Genomic DNA, 26,031 nt, shown 5'->3' with positions numbered 1-26,031 from the left:
GCGGCCGGGACCGCAGGAACCCACCTGGACTGGTAGCAGGGACTCCCGGGGACCGACCAGCGGAATTTCAGCCGGATCTGCCCGGCGGATGCTGCGCGACGGGCGCCGCAACCCCACGGCGGGCGCACAGATAAGCTCCGGAGCGCATCCGCGGCGCATCGCCCGTTACCGGTGATCAAACCGACTGGCTGAAGGATGGACCGCTCCAGCCTGCGGAGCGAGCTGGTTGTGGGCGTGGTTTCAGCAGCGGAGGCCGACCTATGGAAATGAGCGCCTATGGTGACGTCACCATAGGCGCAGATTCAGAATGGCTCAAAAAAAGGTCACGTGACACTGGAAGACTCAGTCAGGGGGGGGAGCAGACCCTGCAGAATTCCATGGTATTTTGTCTCCCCTGTGCTGGCAGGGTGAGGGGAGACCACTTTATATATGTTAAAACAAGAAAAAATGTGTTTTTCATAATAGGTCCCCTTTAAGGAGGCTGACACCACCTCCACCTTTAAAACTAAACTTAAAACCTTTCTGTTTAGTAAAGCCTATAGTTAGTGTTTAGTAAACCTCTAGCTGGTGTTGGTAAATCTCTAGGTAGTGTAAACTCTAGTGTGTTAGAGTCGCTCCTGTAGTTTCTTGTGCTGGCCCCCCCTTTTCTTCTCTTTTTTCTCTTTTGTACATGGTGCAGCATCCTCTGCCAGTGGTGAAGAGCATCTCTGAATGCACAACACCGGAACCTGCAGCGTGGGAGTGAGAGGGGCAGGGTAACGGCCCGGGCAGGCGGGGGAGAGGTTTGTCCGTCAAGACTCCTTTCCCTGGCCCTGCCCCTTCTCAACCTTTCCCCGACCCTGAACCTAACCTGGGGCTTGCTGATTGGGCCGGAGCTTCGGGAGCTGCATGCTGGCCTGCGGTCCCCACCCCCGGTCATCCCGTTGCTGCTTCCACCTGCCTGCTGTGTGCTGTTGACGTCCCCGACCCCCAGTCTGGCCCTCGGCAGGAGGGTCACCACATGAGCCTGGTCCTCCTCAAGGTTTCTTCCCTCCTAAAGGTTTTTCTTGCCACTGTTTGGCTTAAGGCTTTTCTCCCACTATGAGAGTATTTACCTGCCATTGTTTATGTAATAATTGCTCGGGGGTCATGTTCTGGGTCTCTGGAAAGCGCCTAGAGACAACTTTTGTTGTATTAGACGCTATATAAATAAAATTGAATTGAATTGAATTGAAAGTTTAGTTTATGTCATTTTAAATTGTGTTTTGTTAGCAGGTGCACTACTAACACGCAGCAGAATAGTTCGACATAGAAAAGTAGACGAAACGAAATGTCTCTTCTGCCTTTTCGGCATATTTATTGTGGCAAACAAAACTGCTCTTGATGAGCCATCAGGTTGAGAGAGGGCCCAGAGAAATTGAAAGAGGGGACATTCATTTTTATATGGGCTGTGACGTCACCAATCATATTTTACCCCCCCTACAAAATCAATAACACCCCCTAGTGGAGCGGAACAGGTACACCGTACACATTGTATGACATACAATGTAAACAGTTTTTTTGTTTGTTTTTTTTTATGAATTTTTTGTGCTTATATTTAGGTTTGTATTTTATTACTTATATTTTTCACCGTGGGTCAGGGAGGACTGTAATTTCATTTGTGTTGCATGTCGAACATATAGCATATCTGACAATAAAGTTTGAAACTTGAAACTTTTTTTCAATCTAGTAGAAGACATCCAAAAGTGTTGCTGGTTCATCAAAGTTTAAAGCCTAACTACAGTATGTAATAACACCGCCTCTGACCACATGGGGGCAGAAATTTAGAAGTTCTTGCATCGGCCGCATAAACTGTACGCAGTAATTACTGGACAAACCCTCAGTCACACTAGCGGAGCAGGCGGGGGGGCAGCGGGGGCGGCCACCCCGGGCCCACTGCTCCGTGGGGGCTCACGCCGAAGAGCAAAAAAAAAAAAAAAGTGTTCTGAATAAAATAAGGAAAGTTGGATTATATAACAATTGCGTTCATAAGGATAAAGTTGTTTAAAAAATAAAAATGAAAGAAATATACCCTTCTCCCCTTGTGTGTCTGTCTGTCATGCACGGGTACGTGCGCGCATGTTGTCTGTTTACTTTTAAGAATGATTTATGGTTCTGCGTTACACCAACGCAGAGCCTACAACATAGGGTACGGCGTAGGGTGGGCATCGCCACGTAACCTACGCCGTAGGCCTGCGTTGGTGTAACGCAGAACCATAAATCAGCCTTTAGCCAGTTGTGTACCCCCCCCCCGGGTGGAAATATATTTTGTTGTTGTGGTTTTCTGCCCATCGCTGGATGAAACCATCAATGGTAAGCTGTCATAATATTAATTATTTCTGATAACATTGTCATGACGCTGAATATATGGCCTTTCATATATTGTTTGTTGCTGTTTGACCGCCGTGTCTGATTGTGTTAAATACATGTCGTTGCACATTGTAAACTGTTGTCGTGTAGGTTGAACACGTGTCTGAATTGATCTACTCGGCGAATCCGACATCTATGGCTAAAATGAAAACTTAGCCTTAAAAATAAAAATATCCCCACGATAAGTCATAATTATGAGATAAAAAGTTGAAATTATGAGATAGAAAGTCGAAATTATGAGATAGAAAGTCATAATTATGAGATAGAAAGTCGAAAGTATGAGATAAAAAGTTGAAATTATGACTTTTTGTGTCATAATTATGACTTACCGTGGGGATATTTTTATTTTTAAGGCTAAGATTTCATCTTATTTTTTTCTTTTACTGGGGGAAATGGGCTTCCATAGACATCACTGGATGTCATTTGATTTTTATCTCCAGTTTGATACTTATATCTTAAAGTCTACATTAGGCTTATAATTAGGTTTGGCATAATAAGTGGCAAAATCCATGGTGCTAGAACCTAATTTGAATGGTTCTGACCGTGTCGCCTGCGTGCTGTGGTCAGAGGAGCTGATCTGTGGCATTTTTTTAGCGATTATGTTTTAACGTGGATGTTTAGGCCACAAGGGCCCATCTAGAATGCTTCGCCCCCCCTAGGCTGGGACCCCTGCTCCGCCCCTGCTCAGTCACATGGGTTTTCTGGAGAGTGGTGATGAAGCTTCTTCCTAGTACTGCAAACAGGCAGTTGGATATCCTGTTTCAAATATTATTTCGGTGGTGAAATCAGAAATTACTGCTGTGTTTAGACACTGCTGAGTTAGCAGTATTCAAAAATACTTTATTAATCCCTGAAGGTGCAATTAACTATTGCAGTAGTCATAATTTAAGTCAATTAAAGTTCTGACTTGCAGGTAAATGAAATCACAGAACATGAATGAACAGGCCAAAGTGGGTGTTTAGTGTGGCCACACTCTGAATCAAACAGATTTAATTATTTTAGATGTCTGCAGTGATATTAATTTGGATTCCATTGTTTAAGAAAGTCTGGTCCTGCTATTTTTGTTTTATTCTGGCAGCAAATCAATCTTGAAGGTGTGCAGCAGTATTGAGTCATTGTTGGCTTTTCCTCAGCTCAAACCCTCCCGTCTCCTCCATCGGGAGCCGGTGGGGGCTGCAGGCAGGCCGGTGCAGTACTCGTAGCCTCGTTACTCAGCAATTCCCACGTAACTCCTGAAAAATGAGCTTTGACCATGTGAAAAATGCAGAAATTTTCCAGAAAAAGAAGTCATCTTGAAAGCAGCAGTGTTGCTCTAAAAACATTTCCCTGTCTTAATTCTTCCATGACAAGATTAAACAAGTCATTTTGTGGTGTCTGGACCACACAGCACTTCTAAGGAAAGGTGTGGACTCGTGATTGACAGGCTTTCATTGTGTGAGGGTCCATGGTTAAAAACGGCGTCACGTCAACGCAGCCTCTTGAGAAGATTAACAGCTTCCTTTAATCTAGAGGAGTTTCATCTCGTAACAAATCATTACAATCACTTGCTGTCACCTGTTTGAAAGTATGTCTTTAGTTTTAGTTTTTTTTTTAACCATCTTACATGTCTTACCACTAAATTACCCACATAACGTTTATTAGCATGTGTTGCAGCCATGTGATTTGAAATAAATAAATAAATAAAAAGTACAGTTCAAACAGCCTGCAGAGGAACGTCAAAGAAAATTTTAAATAAAAAAAACCCCACCAGCATCAAGTTTCAAGTGAGTCCATTTTTATTTCATCTCATGATTTATTTTTGTTTTTGTTTGCTGTTGAGGTCAGAGTTTGTACAGTGAGATTATCCAAGTGGCAAAAGAGGAAAATCCCTAAATCTTAGAGCTTCCTCCTTTCTGGCAGAAGATGGCAGCAGCCTCCACCGCACTGAAGGGACTTCTGCAACCCGAGTCGTGCGTAGAAGCATTTTCACGTCCCACAGTTAAGAAAATATCACTTAAAAGACAAAAGGTACCAACGTCCAGCAGGACTGCTCCAGCATATTTGTAATAAAAAAGGCACAGACTGAAAGGAGGCTCTGCAGACCGCGGGTGTATTTCTGTAACAAACAGCCAATGAAAACAACTGAGTTACATCATGAGGCGATCTGATCTGGCAAAGCTACACCCTGTTCCTGGGATGAGATCATTTGGTTTCTGAACAGGAGTACAGTGTTGCCACTAATGTGTTTACAGAAAGAATTTATGAAAAGAAGAGAAAGAAAAGCAGATAAAACACTGACGACTGGAAGAGCAGCACCAACGTGGAACGGAAATAAAGGGAAAAAAAGAAAAACCCAAAACACTTCATCCTGATTATCAAATTGAAAATGTTGCGCGAAGACACGTGTGTTGGGTTGTTTTGTGTCACAGCGTAAACGGGGGGGCGGGGCCTCCTGGCCTCAAAGGCCTTTGTTGAAGTAGACGAGCTGCACTTTCTCTCCGTACTGGGAAACGATGGAGTCTCTCAGCTCGGGCTCCAGCTTCGACACGGCCATAGAGCTGCGGGAGGAAGATTGGACGATCACACCGGGTCATAATCAAGTATTTCATGAAAAGATGAGCCAAAGAGAACACATTATAATCTCTAAACTTGTGTGTCGTGTGAATTATCTCATCTGAATAACCTAATCTTTCCAGGGAATGAGGACGATTAGATGACAGCTGTGAGACAGTCTCGTCCTACATGATCACTGCAGGGTCCAGACAGAGCTTCACTTTCAACCGCTCTGGGTCACTGCAGGTAGTGTCCCAGCCAATCACACGCCAGCTTTCCGCACAGCTTTAAGCCCTCACCGGGCCTCGTGAGGAGAACCGTATTGGCTGAATCGTGTACTTCAATCCCTAAATACCATCCGCTGATCAAATGATGAATGAGATGAGCACGTAAACCTTGTTGGGTCTCATGACGAGATTGACGAGATTGTTGTAGAATCGACTGTGAAAGACCGAGGTGTTTGATGTGCCGTAGATTAGTGAGGTGACTGACTCAAAGAGCAGAAATGAGTGGCGGACCCACATGTTGTCAGGGACCGCGTTGGGGGGGTGAGTGTGTGAACCTGTGTATGAAATAACATCCATAGCTTTACATAATTTCAAATGACCAAATCCCAGTTTTTGTTAATTCCTCTTTGTACCTTGTGAGAATCATGTTTTTATATTTTTTTTAAAACAAATATAAAAACATGATTCTCACGAGGTACAAAGAGGAAGGGGTTTAGCAGCCTTTAGGGGCCTGCAGATAACACTATTGGGTGAATGGGTAGATCTGTGTATATTTATGTACAGAAATGGGCAGCAAAGTATATATATATATATATATATATATATATATATATATATATATATATATATATATATATATATATATACTGTATATATAGTAAATAAGTATATTTATATAAATATCTATATGGGCATATGTGTACAAATATAGAGAAATATGCAACTATGTGTATGTATGTATGTATAAGGATGTGTGTGAGTATAATTACAGTATATAATAATAATAATAATAATAATAATAATAATAATAATAATAATAATAATAATAATAATAATAATAATAATAATAATAATAATAATGTTACTTACCAGTGTGAGTACAATTTGGGAATAATTATAAATACAGGTTAAATGATCAGTGAATGGGGGTAGGACTAAATAAGTTTACACTTCTTCCTACTCCTTTTTTGGCACATGTAAATCAAGTTAGCAAGTTTTAAAGGATGAAATTCTTTGTTTTGTTTTGTTGTCGTTTTCTTAAACTTCTCATGAAGTGTTGTTTCTTTTTTTTTTTTACATGTACAAAAATAAAAATAAATCAAATCAAATCAAAATTTGGATCACTATTTGACGACCTTTTATAAACTAAAAGAAGGCAACGTTGCCTCCGTTCAAACAATAAATACTGACTTTCGATCAGAGCTGGACCCCCTGCAGGTTCTCAGTTTTTATAGAAATTATTTTCAAAGACTCAGTTTAGCCACCTGTATCTGTGATAGTGTCATTAGTCCTTTTCGCACGTACACTGCCTGTAGACGCTCAATAAAGACAGATGTTGTCGCATTAGTAATCCAAACGGACCAAGCAGACGTGGCTCTGCATCGTATCAAACCCATTTCCATCCAGCGTACTCAAGGCGCTGTTGCTGTGCACTGATGTTTGTGGGGGTTTTTTGTACAGATGTGGGACGGAGATCAAAGCTGATGTGTTGCTGGTTCGCCTCTGAGCGGCAGAGGATGTTACAGAACCGAGCATCTACGTAGCGGCGAGCCAGCAAGAAGGAAGACGCCACTCTTATCAAAGACGCTGAGGTCACCGGCTTGCTGTGTGGAAACACGCACCGACAGCAAGCGCAACCCAAACTCTCCTTTCTTAAGTCAACACGGCAGACCTACAGTGCTAAAAGATGACGTAATTGAAACTATTTGATCTTGTGTCGGCAGGTGGATGCAGACGAGCGGTTTCATTACCATCTCTGAGGGAACAGGGAGCAGGCCGCCGGCACCATGAAGACCAAACTTTTTAAAAAAAGTTGAAAAAAAGAGCAAAAGTTACCAATAAAAACAGTGACGAGGATGTTAAAATTCCTCCGACTCGGTGACCTTTTGTACTTACAACCCTCCCACCAACATGACTTGAATTGGCCCGTGGAGAAATGTGATTCTCTGCGAACAGACGAAAGAAAAATTGGGATCAAATGAACACATGTACGTGACTTTATCAGGAGAACAACGGTCGACTGAGGTCTGACCTTCATGAAATTGAATTTTTCCAGCCTCTGCATGATGATGGGGAGGATTACTACAACGGTAAAGAAAGAGATTAAAAGAGGAAGAGAATAAAAGTGTAGTATTCACAAAAGTAACTCTTTTCTTTTCTCATAAAACTCTTTGACATACTCATTCCCGGCGCTGCCATGGTGATCCTTGAGACGACCACCTGCGTGATGCCTTTTGCTGCCGCTTTCTGTAGGAGATTAAAGCAGATTTAAAGCACATCTTCAAACAGTAAAAGGTAAACTATACTTTACAAAACATGTACAATACTGGGAGGCATCTTAGGCAGCCTTAGTCCTGTTGTTTTATCACAGGTGCGTCAACAGTTTTCAGAGCAGCGTGAGGGTGACCTGCTGACCTTAGAATTGCCCAGCTTGTTGCCGTTTTCGTCGGTGACAGCGATGCCGTTCAGAATTTCCCTGAAAAGCAGAGAAGGTGAAGCTGAACAGAAAAGGCAAGGTTGTTTTAAATCACCCAGTTTCCCAGGATGTTACACGTCTGCAGATATTTTTAAGTTTACCATAAACAGCTTCATCATCTTATGGCGCTTTTACACTAGTAAAGCGACTCAGCACGACTCGCCCCGATTTTGCGCTTCTCCACTAGGGGTGAAGGCGGGTGGAGGTGTGCCGAGTAGATACTTTTTCTGTATCTATTCTGCTGAGGTTCTAAGCGGCTGAGTCGGCCATGTATCTGACATCATCACACTACAGGCCACCGATTGGTCAGGGGGCCGTCAGACGTCTGAGTCAGGAGGCGAAATCAGTGAAGGAGCGACTTGCGGCTTTGACCAGCAATTGCAGCGCAAAAGTTTGTTTTGTGATCCAACTCTGAGGTGCAGATGTTCATAAACCTGGTGGCTGAGGAGAGAATTAAAAAGGGATGTAGACGGGCAATAAGGAACGACCAGATTTACCAGGAGCTCTGTCACTTCATAGCTGCTCCAGCTGACTTTTCAGCAGCGCCGAGTCAAACAAACAAACAAAAAAAAGCGTCACCGCTTGAAGCTTCTTTCATTTTCATTTTTTAACTTGATATCAAACACAAGCCACAGACCCAGCAGCACATTTATCATCTCCTCCAGGTTCTACATCTTTAGTGTTGTTGTCTTCTTCGTTTAGATCAGGGGTTCTTAACCTTTCTGACCTTGGGGCCCAATTTTTTCAGTACAGAGTGGCCCGGGGCCCATTAAATATAAACACTGTATAGCAGGGGTATTCAACTAAAACTTTAAGAGGTCCATTTAGAGAAAATTTATTCAAGCGAAGGTCCAGAACATCATAATATATATATGTATGTATATATATATATATATATATATATATATATATATAATATATATATATATATATATATATATATATATTCATTCAAGTAGCCTCATAGTTGTATCAACATCTGCATCTGCATCTATATTAAAAAAAAGTACATATTTGCCAATTAACATGTTTAACTTGAATTAAACATATTTTTTTCTCTTAAAAATAAAGTAGATTTTATTTTATTTTTCAAATGCTATCTTATTTTATTTCTCTACCAGCAGTTTGAATTTCCCCTTTTCTTTGTTAATTGTCTCAACACATTTTTATACTAAATTAATATAAACACATCTTAACAATTTAACAGTTTTGCAGTTTTTCTTTCTTCCCCTCTTATAATCTTATGCCCCCACTTTCTGTTGTTCAGTGAGAGAACTGAGCTCTAATTTCTCCTGTCAGGACTTTAAATCTGGGCTGGATGGTGTCAGGTTCTCATATGCATGTGGAGGTGCTCATTGATGAGCCTGAAACGATATTTAGTTTTAATTATGTTCACTGTGGAGAAAGCTGCTTCACAGCTGTATCTGGACCCAGACATGGGCAGGATGTTTTAAGATGGTCAGTTTATTTTTCTGTGACTTCAGTTCAGACTTGAGTGGATATGTTTGATGAAAAACTTTGTGTTTTGTTTCAGTGGCGTTTCACTTTCGCACTTTGAACGCCACGGTCTCTGAACGTATGAGACACTGGTTTTGTCCCAGTGGGAAGACTGAACAGGATGAATTTGTCCATTCCGGGTTGCATATTTAAAAATACAGCGAGGACAAAACTTAGTTTGATTTTACTTTAAGTTATTTACATTAATAAGTTGTCAGGACTCAGTGTGTCGGGTTTCATCGGAGCCTGATCAGCTGCGACGGGCACAGCCCGCACCGCAGCTCTCTGGTCGCGCTGCAGCAGTTACTTTCCGATGCTTTTTCGAAAGCCCGAACAGTCCAGTCCAGCAGACACGACAGCCCACGCATCTAAATCTACCACCTTTCACCACTAACGACGGAGCCACCGCCCGAGCGGCAGCCTCAGCCGACCTCCCCTGCCGCGGGGACGCGTCAGGATAAATGATCACGCCGCGCTCGCTCTGGGCGCAGACCCAAGTAATCGATCCCTAATCCTGGCGGATCTAAACCTACTCTGTGCAAAATTAAGTATTTTCTCTGTAAATACACACCATTTCTCTTACTATTACACGTACAGCTAGCTGAGTGTCTTCTTCTCCTCATTTGGTTGGGAGTTGCTATGCAGTCCCGCGGCCCTCGCGGCCCACACGTACAAAACTGAATTTTTTTGGCGGCCCACTAGATGGCGCTCGCGGCCCAAGTGTGGGCCGCGGCCCTATGGTTAAGAATCACTGGTTTAGATCACACAATGAAATACGTCACAGCAGCTTCGCTCCAAACCGCCTACTTCTCATCTGTGTGTCTAAAAACAAACGAGGGCAAGGCGAGTAGAGTCGCGCTGAGTAGGTACTAGTGTAAAAGCGCCATTAGTGACCTCAGTGATGCACTTTCCAACTTTTATAAGCCAAAATTCACAGGAGCTAATAATTCGGTAGTAATTTGATAATGAAATTCTGAGAGGAGTGAGAGTTATTTTTTCTTCTCTGTGGTATTCAGATAACTGAATAAAAAAAATAAAAAAAATAAATAATAATAATAATAATAATAATAATAATAATAATAATAATATGGACCAAAACAACACATGTAATCATGGAAAATGCAGTTACAGTAACGGGAGATCCAGCGTTTGAGAACCAGTTTTTTATGTTTGCGTTAAAACTTGTAAAACCATTTTTTTCCCTCCAAACTGTGTCAAAGATCATTTACTAGAAAACAGGAAATGCTTCAAAAACCCTGACTTGTACACACACGTCAAGGTGAGCTCCGTTTCCCACTTTTACATTAAAGACGCTACTGCAGCAACAGACCATAATAATACAGCCCAACACAATGTTCAGTCGGGTTCCGCGACTGAGGGTAAAGTGCTGTGACAGCTGCGAGTTGGTCAGGACTGAGGCGACAGGGCATCAATATAAAAGTTTTATCCAGGTGATAAAACTAGGACCAAAGCCAAATCTCTTTAACGTCGCAAATAAGTTTGCGCACTCTACCCGGTCGAACGCCTTTTCTGCATCCAGAGAGAGGAAACATGCAGGAGCCCCCCGGAGGGAGAGTACAGAATGTCAAAACAGACGACATAGGGCCAGATTTACTAAGATCCTAAATAAAGAGTACTAAATTGCGTGTGCACTGAAAAAGTTTGCACGTGCTGTTGTTGTGTGTTTTGCGGGTGATCAACTAAGATTGCGTGCGCAATTGATAACAGGTGCAAACCTCAGTATTTAAATGAGGTGTTGCGTGTCTTACGGTTTGCGGCGCAAACTTTGCGCCATGGAGAGTCTGGATGGAAAGCAGGATAGTCGCAAGCGCAAAATGAAATTTGACGAGTTGGAGTTAGAGATATTAGTGGAGGAGGCAAATTGTTGTGCCGTATTCAGCACCCCTGCCGTGAAAAGCACCCCCTCGTATATTCAATGATAAGTAGACCAAGAAAAAAACACACTGACACTTCAATATATTTATATATACACACTCACACAAACACATACTTAGGAGTTTATATTATATATATTTACAAATATTATGGAAGACAACACAGTAAGCAGGCTATTAATTAATGGCATCAATAACCATTTACCCGATTTTTGTTATCTGTGACTGTGATTGTGGGAAAGTATGACTATTGTGGAATCCATGAGCGCATTTAAACATGAATCATACAAAACTGGACACTAAACAGAACGTGACACGGAATGAGAATATCATTTTTGTCATTGTGTGTACGTTGTCATTTGTAGTACATTAAACATGGGCATTTAGTCCTTTTTGACATTTACTTGTGAATAAGAGATCTGTGGGTAATATATGTCCACGAGGGGGTGCTTTTCACGGCAGGGGTGCTGAATACGGCACAACACCTGCCGGGGTATGACACGCTAGAGCCAACTGCAACACTGAAACACTTTTTTCTCCATGAAAACACGTAATTTATTTATTATCACAAATGAAACAATGAATGTGCCTCCTGTGGCAACCTTTTTCTGAATAATACTCGATTTAACATTCAAATAAAATATTTCTCCTTTTGCATGTGGAGAATCCTCACAATAAATTGAGCCATCCCCACTAGTCGTCAAATCAGGCACCAACAAGCATCGGTGCGAAATGCTGGGCAGATTAGCACCTTCCTTTCGAACGTATTAAATACAGACGCAATCACAATCCCCGCAAAAACTTTCAGGCTTGGTAAATCTCATTGCGCGTGGTAAATGGACATATTTGCATTTTCCTCTCCCAGTATTTAAGCTTGCACATTGCTTTGCAGGAGTGTCAAGTTTTCACACGTTTTTACGCACGCAAACCTTTAGTAAATCAGGCCCATAGTATGTTAAGTATGACTGTCGTTTTTTGACAAAACCAGTTTGATCTTCCGATATGACTGATGGTAGTATGCTTTCCAATCTACGGGCCAAGACTTTGGACAAGATTTTGGTGTCAACATTTAATAAAGATATTGGTCTATAAGATGAGCACTCAGTCGGGTCTTTGTCCTTTTTGTGTGATACATGCCTCATAGAATGAAGTCGGGAGTTTGCCTTGTTTGAATGAGTCAGATAGAGCTGCACTTAGGTGAGATGAAAGAAGAGGGGAAATGCCTTGAAAAATTCTGCTGGAAACCCGTCGGGCCCAGGGGATTTACCGGATTGCAAGCAAAGGATAGCTGCAACAATCTCCTCTTTTGTTATCAGTTCCTCTAATTTCATTTTGTTATCAGTGGAAAGTGTAGGGATACTGGGGTCATTTAAAAAAAATAATTCATTGAATTAGTGTTAGAAAATTCAGAGGTGTAAAGTTTGGAATAATAGTCCCTGAATGTATTATTGATCTTTACATGATTCAAAGTGATAGTCCCATCTTCCATTTGAATTTTTGTTATGTGCCCCTTTGATTTAAGTCCCCTCAGTTGACTAGCCAACAATTTCTCTGATTTATCACCATGAATGTAAAACAAGCTCTTACTTCGCAACAGTTGACGTTCTATTTGGTACGTCGAAGCCAGGTTGAATTTGGTTTGGAGCTCAAAAGTATAATTTAAGTATACTTCAATAAAGTAAAATGTAATGAATACTGGTGTGAATGTGTAAACCTTTTAAGGGGTTCTAAATATCAGTGTAGAGCCCTGGTGGGGGGGCGCCTAATGCCTGTCATGTGGGGCCACGTGTGGATCAGGTGCATAGATTTACCTCGCAGTGTTTAAGCTTGATAGCCAGATACCAGTCGCAGTGCCTGGTGTTTATGCAATGCTGTAGTTTGGTGTGTACAGGACTGTCTCAGAAAATTAGAATATTGTGATAAAGTTCTTTATTTATCTTAAGATTAAGATTCCCAGAATATTCTAATTTTTTGAGATAGGATATTTGAGTTTTCTTACACTGTAAGCCATGATCAGCAATATCAAAATAATAAAAGGCTTGCAATATTTCAGTCGATTTGTAATGAATCCAGAATGTATGACATTTTTGTTTTTGTAATTGCATTACAGAAAATAACAATATTCAAATTTTCTGAGACAGTCCTGTAGTTTTGCCTCGTGGCTCCTGCCCCCGGACTAAAGGAACTAGTACTGGCAGTCTTAATGAGGTGTTTCCATTATTCTTCCCCTCACACTATTGGCCTAATTACATTGTTTATTACAATATTTACACCATTTTTGGACTGGAAACGTATTAACAGTGAATACTTTAGCCCTGTAGACAAAGCACGCTTTACTGTGATAAGATGCCCCATGTCCGCTTTGTCCACAACCCCCGAGGGTGGAACGGCTGGCATTTTACCTGCACCTTTGGAGGAACTATCAGAGGCAACAAAAATAATGAATTTAATGATAAATTTGGTTATACTGGATTACTCAAGTGTATACGGGGCTAAAGAACATAACCATGATCATTTTATCCAACACAGAAATTTAACAAAGCCGAGGCGGAGGCACATGGTGCCGGTTTTACTGAAGATGTGGGCTGAAATCATCTTATCAAAGCAAACATCTTGAACAGGAGCCACATTTCCTGTGACTGATCCTGAAAGAACGCGTTCATAATAAATGACTCATCTTCACATATTACTAAAGAAAAAACAAAAGCAAGCTTTAAAAGACAACTGAAACAACGTCAAATAGCCCTACGCCTGCAACAATTCTGCACATGTAGACATACAAATAGGATACTATCACACGCGCACACACACACACTTATAATTATGTTTATTTATTTTATATTTTATTATTATTATTATTATTACTTTTTAATCTCATTTTGTTATTGAGTTTATCATGCATTATTACTATTACTGTTAATGTTTTATTTGACTGTTAAGTGTACTTAAGCAGGGAATATCAGTATGGATCATATTGTTTCTGTGCTTGTAAATGTATATTGTTATGTCTGTTTGTTATGTGTGGACCCCAGGAAGAGTAGCTGATGTACTGCATCAGCTAATGGGGATCCTAATAAATTCATAAATTGCAGTGGTGAGACTGACACACTTGGTAATTTTTGGAAGCTTCCTAATAAAAATGTTTTTGGCCTTGATGCATAGCTTCACACATACTGCAACACTAAAATGTGGAGTGAAAGACGTTGTCCCTCACTAGTCCAAGACGCGAAAAACACATGGAAACGCACAACGAGCACACGAGCCCTGGAAATCTGCAAGAGTTTTTTTTTTTTTTTCCTTCCCTTGTCTGCATATATATTAATGGTTAATACCATATTATTGGTTAAACCACTTTAACCACGGTTCATATTTGAAACACATTTACAACTACAGCACGTCTCACCTTTATCAGTAATCTTTACATCAGTAATGTTGTGTGACATTGAATTTATAGTATGAATAAGGGGCCACGTTTCCTGTGATCGGTCCGGAGAACTATCACAGGAAACGAGCTCTCGTTGATCACACATGCACTCGGTGAGCCGCTGTGATTCCAGCTCGCAATTTCCAATAAAATCTGCACTACGTGGGCTTTGCATTTTGAACAGCTGAGAGAGTAACACAAAGGGGGACTCACTGCTGCCTCATCATGGGAATGTTAACGCAGTTGGCTGAGGCCACGGCTGCGAAGGGGACCCAGCGAGCCACGAGAGGAGGAGCTTTCTGCACAAGAGGAAAATCATCAGTCATCACATAAATCCCTCTAATCTCGTCCTCCTCGTAAGTGGGTCGTGATTTAAGATTCTTTTGTTGTCCAAGTGCCTTTCACAAGATGATGATTAGGCTTTCAAATCTGGCTGATGTGCTTCTCTTAAAGTTCATTGCTAACGATACAAGGTCGGCCTTTTAAAAAGAAAAGTCTGAACCTGTACCTTTGTGTAGAGGTTGAGTCCGACGGCCGTGGCCAGGGCTGTGCTGGTTGCTGTGGCGTAGGCCACTCCAATCTGCCTGAGAAACACCAGAAATGCAGAACAGAAGCAGTTTTAAGATGGTTGTTTATTACAACGGGGCGTATTAAGAATTACACTAAAGCTGGAGCTGTGCAGATGCTTTTAAACATGTTTGCACACATTTATCTCGTTTATTAGTTTAGTTGTTTGTGAGGCATCTAAAGTCATCTGGTAAATGTCCAAAGTTTTGGTTACAACAGATAAACTAACAGATTTTAGTTGATGAGGTTAAGTCCTCATGAACTAACATCTGTTCCTCCTTTTTATCCATAAAATAAAATTGAATAAAATAAACACCTGGATTTAACAAAGCAAAAGGAAAGAAACTTAGACTGGAAAAAAACAATGTTTTTGATCCTAAGAGCGCTTCTCACTCCTTAAAACACCTTTATCCGAAGACAAGTCCTCTGAAAACATCAACCTCCAACGATGTTGCTCTGTTGAGGAAACTTTATTGTAAAATATAGTTGAAAGATCGCATTGTGAGCTCATTTAAAAGTCTGGTGAAATCTAATGAGACAAAACCAGCAGCAGAAGTCACAGTTAGATTTAAAAGTGAGGGTACTGTAATAAGAAGACGAGATATTGGAAGTAAAAAGCTGCGTAACCTTAAAATCACTTATCAGTGAGACTAATCGAGGAGAAAAAAGGCTGTAATTTGTTTGGCAGCAAAAAGTTTGGACTCTGGAGCAATGAGAAAAAGGTCATGTGGTCCAATGAATCCAGATTTACCCTGTTCAACAGGGTACGAGGAACAACGGGTGATACAATGCAATCAAATCAAACTTTATTTATAAAGCACTTTTCGTACAACAGTAGCACAAAGTGCTTTATATAATAAAATCAAGATATAAAAACTCACACACTCATGGTTAAAAACACACATCAGGTCATTTTCACACATATGCTCGCATTGATACCCACACAGCACACACACAAAAAAAATCATAAACATCATAAATATTTAGCTTGACGGTGCGGTGAGGAACGATATCTTGGGGATCTACACGAGCCCACCAACGACCAATGAGGGCGTCACCACGGGGGAACCGTCCAGATCAGGACCCCCAGCCACCCCGAACAGCAACGAGCCCACAGGCCAAGTAGGAAGATCCCAAAAAAAGTAAAAACAACCTTAAAATAAACCTAAGAGTAAAATAAAAGTTAACATGAAAAAATAAGTAACAATCAAATAATTGAAAAATAAATATCTAAAATAATGAAAACTAAATAAAATAAACTAAACCAAACTAACAAATTAAATAAAAATCAGCTTTGAGCTAAAACTGAAAAAGAAGGTCTTGAGCCTCTTTTTAAAAATACATATGATATATATCCGCGAGGCCGAGGCAGCAGACAGGAGGAGGGCAGAGGATCAATCAGGAGCAACGACACTAGACAGGTCCGGCACATCACCGGCTATACATCCAATAACTCCTCGGCCGCTGAGGGCGACTCTTCTTTAGCTGAGAGCTGAATATCTTCTTCACTCGCTTTGAGGTGACACAAACATCTGCCTCGCCAACATCTGCCTCACGGTACAGGAATGTGAGGGGAGGCGGGTGCTGAAGAAGGTGAACCCGGAGGCTGCAGGACCCGACGGTATGGTCCCTCCCTGCCTTAAGTCCTCCACCATTGTCCCACCCCCAGAAAAACCCTGCATCAATACCCTAAACCCGTGGTTCCCAACCTTTTTTCCTTGGAGCCCCCCCTACTTGTGTCTAAGACCAGCCGGGCCTGACCCGTACGTACTAGCAGCAAAAGAGTAAAGTGATTCGTTACAAATCTTTAATTGAAAAAAATTAATATTAATTATGTTTTTTTGATACATTTCTCTTTGGTTTACCCTGTACAGATACGACTTTTTTTTTTCTCACCTTCATTTTGTGTCACCAATGTATAAAATATGAACAAAAACATAAAATAATTTCTGAAAAATGTGTCTTTTAATATGAGAGCAACATTTCTTCTTCAACAACCTGTCAGAGTAGTAGTATGAATAAATAAAATACTACGTGGGTTTATACAGACTTGGATTACAGTATTCCATTAGGTGTGTTATTATGATTTTTTTATTTATTTAACGTGCGCAAATATAATTTTTACAACTGCATATCTTCAAAGCAGACAAAGATTCGCGCCCCCCCCAGAGATCTCTGGCGCCCCCCCAAGGGGGGGCCCGGACCCCAGGTTGGGAGACAGTGCCCTAAACGACCACTGCCCAGTGGCGCCTACACGTGTCATCATGAAGTGCTTTGAGAAACTGGTGCGGAGTCACATCATCTCCTGCCTGCCATCTGATCTGGACCCCTCTCAGTTTGCTGACAAAGCAAGAGATCCTCGGAGGATGCCGTTTCCTCAGCACCTCACACCACGCTGCCCCCCCAGGAACGGCAAGGGAGCCATGTGGGAATGCTCTTCGTGGACTTCAGCTCAGCATTTAACACCATCCTCCCACAACGACTGGTGTCCAAGCTGGCGGACCTCGGGCTTCCAGCACCCAACCAGCTGGATACTGGACTTCCCATCAGGCCGCTCCCAGAGGGTCAGGTTGCCGTCAGCCTGAGCCCCGGCTTGTGTACTGAGCCCGCTCCTCTACATGCACGACTGTGTCTCCACCCACCTCAACAACAAGTATGTATAGTTTGCAGATGACACGACGGCAGTCAGACTCATCTCTGGAGAGGCGGGGGAGGTTGCATGCAGGGAGGAGCTGGTTGTTGACTACAGGAAAAATCTGTCATCCAACCACGCTCCCTCGGCGGGGCCTGTGTGGGGAGGGTTTCAGTGTTCAGCTCTCTGGGCGTGAGGTTGGAGGACGACCTGACGTGGAGCGCCATCACCAAGGAGCTGCAGAGACGGGACTTTCTGAGGATCCTCGAGAAGAACAGTCTCCCCCAAAAACCTGCTCCTCGCCCTCCATCCCTGCTCCATAGAGAGTACAGGCTCCATAGGGCTGTCAGTGAAATCACTGTGAACTTTACTACAAATGATTGCGGAGGTGCAAATGAACACACATCCTGATGATGTTGAAGGAAATAAAGAAGAAGATTCTCATCAGACTGAAGAGTAAAACCAGTCCAGAGGCCTCATTTATAAAGCTTGCTTGCGCACAAAACAGGGCTTGAAAGATGCGCAAGCCACCTTCTACGCAAAGGTTGGGATTTAAAAAGAAAAAACTAACCGAAAAATGTTCGTATCCCTACGCCAACCCTGACCCTCCCGTCATGGGCGTGGTAGTGGGGGGAAAAGTGGACCTGACTACCCAGGGCCCGAGTAGAGAGAGGGGCCCATGAAAATCCTGATTTTTTTTTTGTGATGTTTTTATTTTGAATGAATTGGGCCCTCCAATTAATTGGTATCATAATTTAGTTCAAATATATTGATAACATCAAATGAGAGAATGAACTTAATGTCACAGTTCTCCCAACATATTAGACATTCTGGGGCCCCCCTCTTGGAGATGCAAAATGGTTTAGTCCGCCCAACAGCGACCGGCAACAGGTCAGACAGTGCGCCCAGATCAGAGACCTGTGTGCAGGACATCATGCTGCCCAAAAAACATAAATCGGGCTAACAGAAAAAGAAAAAGAGGAAACAAAAAGAAAGACGGCAGAACGAGGGGAGCCAGCTGCTGATTGCTTTCTTTCCCAAAGGTGAACCAACTTAGCTTGTCATCATGCAAAGTCCTGTCACAGTTGCAGGGGGTGAACGGGCTTTCAGCAAGTTGAAGCTGGTTAGAAAACTACCTGAGATCAACAATGGGCCAGGATAGACTGAACAGCCTTGCCATTCTGTCGATTGAAAGCCAATTAGCCAAACAATTGGACTTTACAGATCTTATTAATGACTTTGCAAACAAAAAGACCCGTCAGTGGGTATTTAGTGGGATGTAAATTACATCTTTACATGTCATGTCAGCAAGCCTTTATTTCTTTTTCTGCAAGATGAAAAACAATTTGACAGTTGACATTTTGTACTATTGCAGGCTCTATTGATAAGATGACATAGGCCTTTGATGTAAAAAGCAGAAACCAGTCACAACTTATTTTTTTCACATTGAAACGTAATATTTTTCTGTTCATTTCTACTGTACCTTCTCATTACAAAAGGAATGTAGCTTATTTGATCATCAAAATTTGCACGAGTGTCATGGATCAAAATGTTAGTACACAAACCAGATGTAGCCTAATGTTTTAGGTATTTGAGCACAATTAGGCCAAATGCATCAATTCAGAACCACTCATCAATATAATCTGATCTGATTGTAGTTGATTGTAGTAGATTGTATAAATACAACCCCCCCCCCCTTTTTTTCTCTCATGCGCCTCGCGGGCATGGATAGGGGCCCACTGACATTGAGAGTGTACAGGGCCCAGAATTTGGTGCTACACCCCTGCCTCCCGTAGGAACAGTCTTAAGACATGGGGAACTGGCGATGCAGACGGTGAGGTGGTGAAATGAAGCCAGATTCAAGTCATACTGTTAATGTCAGATCACATATCATCATATAATATAATAGCGCTGATCGTGTCCCTCTGTGTTTGAAGCACAGCGTCAGTCAGGACTCTGGTGCTGCTGCTGCTGCAGCTGCGGTACCTCTTGGCCTGCACCTTCAAATCACACCACTTCTTTTTTTTTTCTGCACCATCTGTCCGTGGCACTCACGGCGCTTAGCGCAGCAACGGCATGCTGCCACTCACTCGCTTTATTTTATACTATTTATACTTTTACTGTGACCACCAAATAATGTGGTTTTCCTGGCCTCCACCTCATCCACAACATCTCGATCTCAGTCTCCGTGAAATTTAGTGGCACGGTTGCTCGACACGTCTCATTCATCCTGACGCGCAGCAGAAACAGACTGCAGGAAGCCGCTGCGCATGCTCAGCAGGCTTATTTATATGCAAATACAGTCATCGTGTAGTTTGCATTGCCCATTTATGGTATGAAGTGGGCGTGTAGAGGGCGGGATATGAGGCGAATTCACCTGCGCAACCTTCCAGCTGGACTGTGATTTATAAAGCGAACATTGCGTGCAAGTGTGCGTGCGCACGGTTTTTTTTGCGCCCGCCATTTTCGGCTTTTGGGTTACGTGCACTTTTAGTATGAATCCTACACACTCTTTTATAAATGAGGCCCCTGGACTTTAAAGAATCCCTAATCGGACCAACTGTGTGCAGGTCGTGTTATTGTGCTGAGGCTGGGTTTACCCTACTAAAGGACCTGGTGACAACCAGGTGATCTTATGTCTTCATATACAAAACTGTAGAACTGGGGACATGTGTGTGTGTGTGTGTTTGTTCGTTTTTAGATCTTTTTTTTTTTACTTTTGCAGGATCTTACTTTGGAGTGATGGGGGAGGCAGCGTTGCGGTTGGTGTAGTTGACCAGCGCGTTGAAGGACTGATTGACCCACTGCCAGAACACCACCGCTGGAACTGTCCTGGAAACAGACCGTGACAAAACCTCTGACGCTTCCTCTGTTAAGCGGGACGATGTGATTGAAAAGTGGTGACCGCTCCTCCCTACCTGTAGAACTGCAGCATGAAGCCGGTGATGGCCATGCCTCCCGGGACCTGGAACGACATCCGGCCAATCAGGTTCATGCGGTCTCCCGTGTCGGGGTGGAAGGCCGAGTCGTACAGCTTCTTTGCGTAGTGGAGCTGGTCCTCTGTGGTTCCCGGAGGCAAAGATCCTGCCCTGCAGACGACCACCAAGGCCAAAAACACAGAATAAATACACGGATGCACACATCCAGGCCGTCAGCTGCCTTCGGAAACATCCCGTCAACGTCTGTTTTGTGTCGACTTTTGCACTTGATGGGATTAGAATAGAGATTCTTGGATGAAAACTCCCATTTCAAGATCAGCCATCCTTATTTTCAAGTGATTAAACGAGCAGGAAGTCCTCAGATTTAGAGCTCCAGGTGTAATCGTGCTCGTCTTTTCTCACCTGCAGCTTTCTACTAAAGCTTTGGCTTCATCCAGCCGCGAGTCAGGTAAGAGCGCCGTTCTGCTGTCGGTGATGTTGAAGAAGTGCTTCAGTCTGCCCATGAAGGTCGACTGGTCCCATCGTGGCGCGTCGATGTCAAACGACCTCAAAGCCATCGTGTTGGTTAGAAGGCAGCGTGATGCATTCAAAGGTCACCGTGATTCCTCTGCAGGTCCCTCGGCGGCTGCGGGCAAAACCTGCAGAAACACGGACGAATACTATAACTCGCTGAATGTCCTGTGAATAATAAAGACTTCATGAAGACAGGCGTCAGATGTTCCAGGTTAATCATTGATAGTTAACGGGGGATCTGCAGGCGCTGTCCTGCTCTGGTTTAAGCTGATGTATAATGATTTTTTCTTTCTGGGTCAGAAAGAGCCGGACTACTAAACCTTTGAACTTGCCATGGACAAAAGTGTGAGTATGAGTGTAGAGACGCAACGATCAGAGGACAGACAGAAGAAGGGATCCACTCCCTCCCATCTGTTCAGAAGTTTACTGCAGACCTTTCATTTGTGAGACAAACACGTGAAATGTTGACTTTTTTAGATATTCAAATGCTGTATACCACCTTTCTTTTTTTTTCTTGTACATCCCACATTACTAAAAAAACCTGCTCATGGATTATCACAGTTGAAAGAAAACTAAATCATTGTGTCCCAGTAGTCATTGTCTGTGTTTTTACAGCGCCGTTTTGTTCATTTGTTGTTTGTTTTGTCTGTTCGGTGACCACAGATGCAAATGAGCTGCTGGTTAACTGGGGCAATTATAACAATTGTGCTCCACCCCTGTTAAATAAATACCGAAATCAAATCACTGAGCAATAAACACAGTGATGCTTTAGTATTGCAGTTTTCATCAACAAGCCGCACATGTCAACGGCTTCTTTATTCTTTAACAATATTTAATTAAAACTCTTTCTCTGTGAAAGATTCTGTAGTAACCCTTGTAGTGATTTTTCTATCTTTGAACATGAGGAAATCTAATTCATTTTTGTTGCACATTTATAAAAGGAAAGTACCCATTTTTACACAAAATTAAAGCGTGGTTCTTCCACACCCTGTTGAGACGCCATTATTCTGAATATCTAGGACAAGTTTCAGTTGTACAGCTCCGGCTCTCGACAGCTGACCCACGGGGCTTCTGGACGCTGCTGTTTCCCAGCATACTCTCACGTCACTGCACAAACTCAAACTCTGGTTTCTTCCTGAACATCTCCAGAAACAAACAAGTACCTCCTGGTAAATACTTCTACAGGTGGTCCGTTTGGTTTTCTGCAGCTGCAGTGTTGCAGAAATCAAACCCTGCTCTGCTGCACACCTTATGTTATGAACTTTCTGAATTCACTGTTTATTTTAGGTGAAATGTAAATATAGGACATATTAGGAAAGATTGGGTTATCAGTGGTTTCTGGAGGCTCAGCCTGGCTAGAACTGGATTGTTTCCAGGGCTGTTTGCTCAGAAACTAGGTTAAAGGCCTGCAGACACGGGTGAGGAACACGGAGCGCAGGCCGAAAGCCAATGTGGGCTCTGCTAGGACACATTCATACGGATAAACTTAAACAAAGGAGACAGAATGACATTTATAACTGCAACTGAAGGACACAGTCTTAACCTACTGCAGTATCCTGTTTCGTTGTTGAAATACTCAGATGAGCTTACAATGACTTTAAAGACAAAAAATAGCAAATCCTTGTTTAAAAAGCTGACCTCTACTGAAAATCAACAATTAACCTATTATAAAAGGAAAAGGACTATCTGAACAAGGGCTGTGCGATTAATCGATTTTAAATCTAAATCGGATTTATTAATCAAGACGATGTTAAAAAAAGGAAAATCAGAAAATCGATTTTTTACTTTGTTTGGTCAAGAAGATTGTAAATGTTGTCACTTTACTAAACTCAAGGAGGATTTACAGTATCTTTCAGTTGCACTTCATTCCCAATAGGGAAATTTGTTTATTTTTCTAAATAAAGATAAAATATTTGAAACAATTTATTCCATTGTCTTTTGTAGTTTTACCAAAAAAATCGAAATCGAAAATCGGGTTTACAGGGAAAAAAATCTGGATTTTTTTTTTGTCCAAAATCGCCCAGCCCTAATCTCAACCAATCATTTCCAGTAGCAGCCGTGGCGTAGTAGGTAGAGTCAGTTCTCTGGAAGGTTTCCCTCCAGTCCCACTCTCTGACCATCCCAGTGTTTACTTCCACCTGTCTGCATAGATGTCTCAGCTGGATATTTGCTGACCCGTGGTCCTCCCTCTGGCCACCTCAGGTTCTGCTGTTTACACCTGTTTATATATTCGCCTCTGTTGTCCATCAACTAACCATGTATCACTCATACATAGAACTCTTAGTTCTCCAGCTAAAAGATCATTAATATTAAATATAGCTTCCCTTTTGTACCATTGACATATCTGTGCTTCTCCTTTCTATGTTCTTCATTCTCTCTTTCCTATCCCCCCTTTTCCTGCTCTGTCCAACTGGTCTCCGGTAGGACGGTCCCCCCTTAAGATCCAGGTCCTGGTCCAGGTTTCTTCTCTCCTAAAGGGGAGTTTTTCTTGCCACTGTTCGGCTTAAGGTTTTTCTCCCACTAGGGGAGTTTTAACCTGCCAGTGTTTATGTTATAATTGCTCGGGGGTTTATGTTCTGGGTCTCTGGAAAGCACCTATAGAGACAACTAGTATTGATGCTAATAGATGCTAAATAAATGAAATTTAATTTCATTTTCTTCCAATTATTTTGATTATTTAAACAAAAAATATATATACATACTTGAGATGCTCAGTTCAGTTGAATTCAAAATACTTTATTAAGCCCTGAAGGGGAATTAATGAATTAATAGATGTGTTTATTTGCTTTCTTTTTTAGCATTTAACTCATCACACAATTAAATAAAAAAGTTATCTGTAGAGTACTTGAACATAACAAGATGGCTTCTCCCTAAATAGTACTAAATGTTCAATGATGGGTCATTTACAGCTTTTGGAAACTAAGAATGAGTGTGGCCTTTATTCGTAACGTGCCTTTTTTCTTCTCTATTTTCCTGTCCCCTCATCCTCATCCCCTTGAGGTTGATGGCCGTTCTCTGGGTCTGGTTTTATTGGGAGATCTTTGTTTTTCTTCCCACAGTTGCCAGGTGTTTGCTCAAATAGAATTGTTGTGTTTCTTTGTGTCAAAGTCCAAGTGCCTGGACATTGCAGTGGCGAGCTTTAGAGGGACTACACATTAGCACGATCATATTAACAGAATACTACATTTCAATTAACATTGATAAAGCAGAATAGCAAGCATAGATCTTAATATAATGTCATTTGAACTTACCGTAACTTTGTTGAAGTTGTGTTTTATTAAACTGATCAATTCATTTCTGTGCATTTAGTATTTACATCTAAGAACTGGAGAACTGCAAAACTGCAACCAACAATCACTTCTTTAATGAATCTGTTGATTATTCTGATATTTCGGTCAGACAGAAACCACAGATACGTAATTTACTACTAAATAGTGACAACATTCCCTTTGAAAAAAGTGATTCAAGAAATAGATGAATTGTCACGTTTGTCTGACCTTAACAGTTCAAGCGAAACCAGAAGAAAGAATCAAGTGTATATCTCTAATAAAAGGTCTATAGGAGCCTTATTAATCTGGTCATATTTATAAATCGATAGAAAATAAACAAGTAAAGCATTAAATAACACTTCACTCAATCAGTGAAAAGAGCAATCTGATTATTACAAATTTTGTAAAAAATATATAAAAAATACATTAAGTTTCTATTTTAATTATCGCTGTATTAACGTATTAATGAGCTGGGACGCTCCAGCAGACCCCTATGACTCTGTTATTACTAAAATAAGTACAACTCAGTTTAATGCCAACAGCTGCAGCTGACAATCATTGTCAGTATGTATTAAACAATTGATTGATTAATAATCCAAGAGTGAACCAATCAGTGTAGAAATATGCTAAACGTTAGAGAACAGAAGCCAAAAAGAAAAGAAAAGAAAATCCCTCTATTGACAGAAAACCACCACGTGACCTTCATTGTTTCTTGATAGAAGTATAACAACTTTTGATTGCAAAGATCCTTCTTAGTAGCTACAGTTGTGCCTTGGTGTAGTGGAACAGAAGTAAACAATAATATGCATATAGAAATGTAGTAAAGCACCAAACTGTAGTGTTCAATAGGAGCTGGAGCTTTTACAGACTTAAGTGACTCCTGGCAGACTGATCTGCAGGCCAGACCACGTCCAGGACATCCAGTACGCCTGGACAAGTTTACTCTGCACAACCATATGCTCATGCATGCAGGAAACTAGTTAAATTGGAGACACGCGGTTTGTAAAACGTGTATAAAGTGGTTGGGTTGGAGTCCGGAGGTGAAGTCCACTTTGAAAACAGCTGTAAACGTGGTCACACGGAGCTCACAGTGATGCAATTTAGAGATCCGGTTACCAGCAGAGTCGGACCGGTGGAGGAGGAGGATCACGACCGAGCTGAGCACGGACCGACACCGACACCGACTGGAAACCTACCTGACAGACGATCAGCACAGGTTCAGGTGGACAGACCTGCAGGTGACTGCGCTGCTGGCGCTGGGGGAGAGCTGACCACGTGGCCGCCCGTCAGCCAATCACAGCCCGGGGCAGAGCTGACCACGTGACCGCCCGTCAGCCAATCACAGCCCGGGGCAGATCCCGGCGTGGTGACCGGTGAAAACCGAATCCGTCCCGTTATAATCGGTTATTCTAAAGCAAACACACGTGTAACTGCTGGGAGTTTGCAGCTATCCCCCCAGGGGAGCCCTGCTGGTGGGCTGACTACCTCTGTGGCAGCTTTGGCCTCCATTTCATGTACAAAAGAAGAAAAAAAAAGAGACTCACAAGTGTATGTGCTGTAACTCAAAACACATATGAGCAAGTATGGCCAACAAAATGAGAATGTGGTGGTATTTCTGTCTACTCATTAAACATCTAGCAGGTAGCTAACTAAACTCGTCCTCCATATTTGA

The 26,031-nt window shown here is 42.0% G+C and overlaps 1 protein-coding gene across 2 annotated transcripts; it reads right to left on the bottom strand.

Moving 5' to 3' along the window:
- Nucleotides 1–4,145: 4,145 nt before the first annotated feature.
- Nucleotides 4,146–25,678, bottom strand: sfxn2 (sideroflexin 2). 2 transcript variants are annotated; one of them, XM_061708870.1, is made up of 12 exons: nt 25,556–25,678; nt 20,980–21,215; nt 20,557–20,727; nt 20,372–20,470; nt 14,948–15,023; nt 14,653–14,738; nt 7,563–7,623; nt 7,328–7,394; nt 7,180–7,229; nt 7,044–7,093; nt 6,899–6,946; nt 4,146–4,925 (listed from the first exon to the last, which is right to left on the bottom strand). In XM_061708870.1, the coding sequence occupies exons 2-12, from the start codon at nt 21,132–21,134 to the stop codon at nt 4,826–4,828; spliced, it is 963 nt and encodes a 320-aa protein (XP_061564854.1). In that variant the 5' UTR covers nt 21,135–21,215; nt 25,556–25,678; the 3' UTR covers nt 4,146–4,825. The 2 variants fall into 2 exon arrangements, with proteins under 2 accessions (XP_061564854.1, XP_061564855.1); XM_061708871.1 differs by lacking the exon at nt 25,556–25,678 and adding an exon at nt 25,449–25,470.
- Nucleotides 25,679–26,031: the final 353 nt, after the last annotated feature.

Source organism: Cololabis saira, chromosome 19 (genome assembly GCF_033807715.1).
Source record: "Cololabis saira isolate AMF1-May2022 chromosome 19, fColSai1.1, whole genome shotgun sequence".
Classification (NCBI taxonomy): Eukaryota; Metazoa; Chordata; class Actinopteri; order Beloniformes; family Belonidae; genus Cololabis; species Cololabis saira.
The sequence above is the reverse complement of the archived record's forward strand: the minus strand, read 5'-3'. Positions and strand labels throughout refer to the sequence as shown.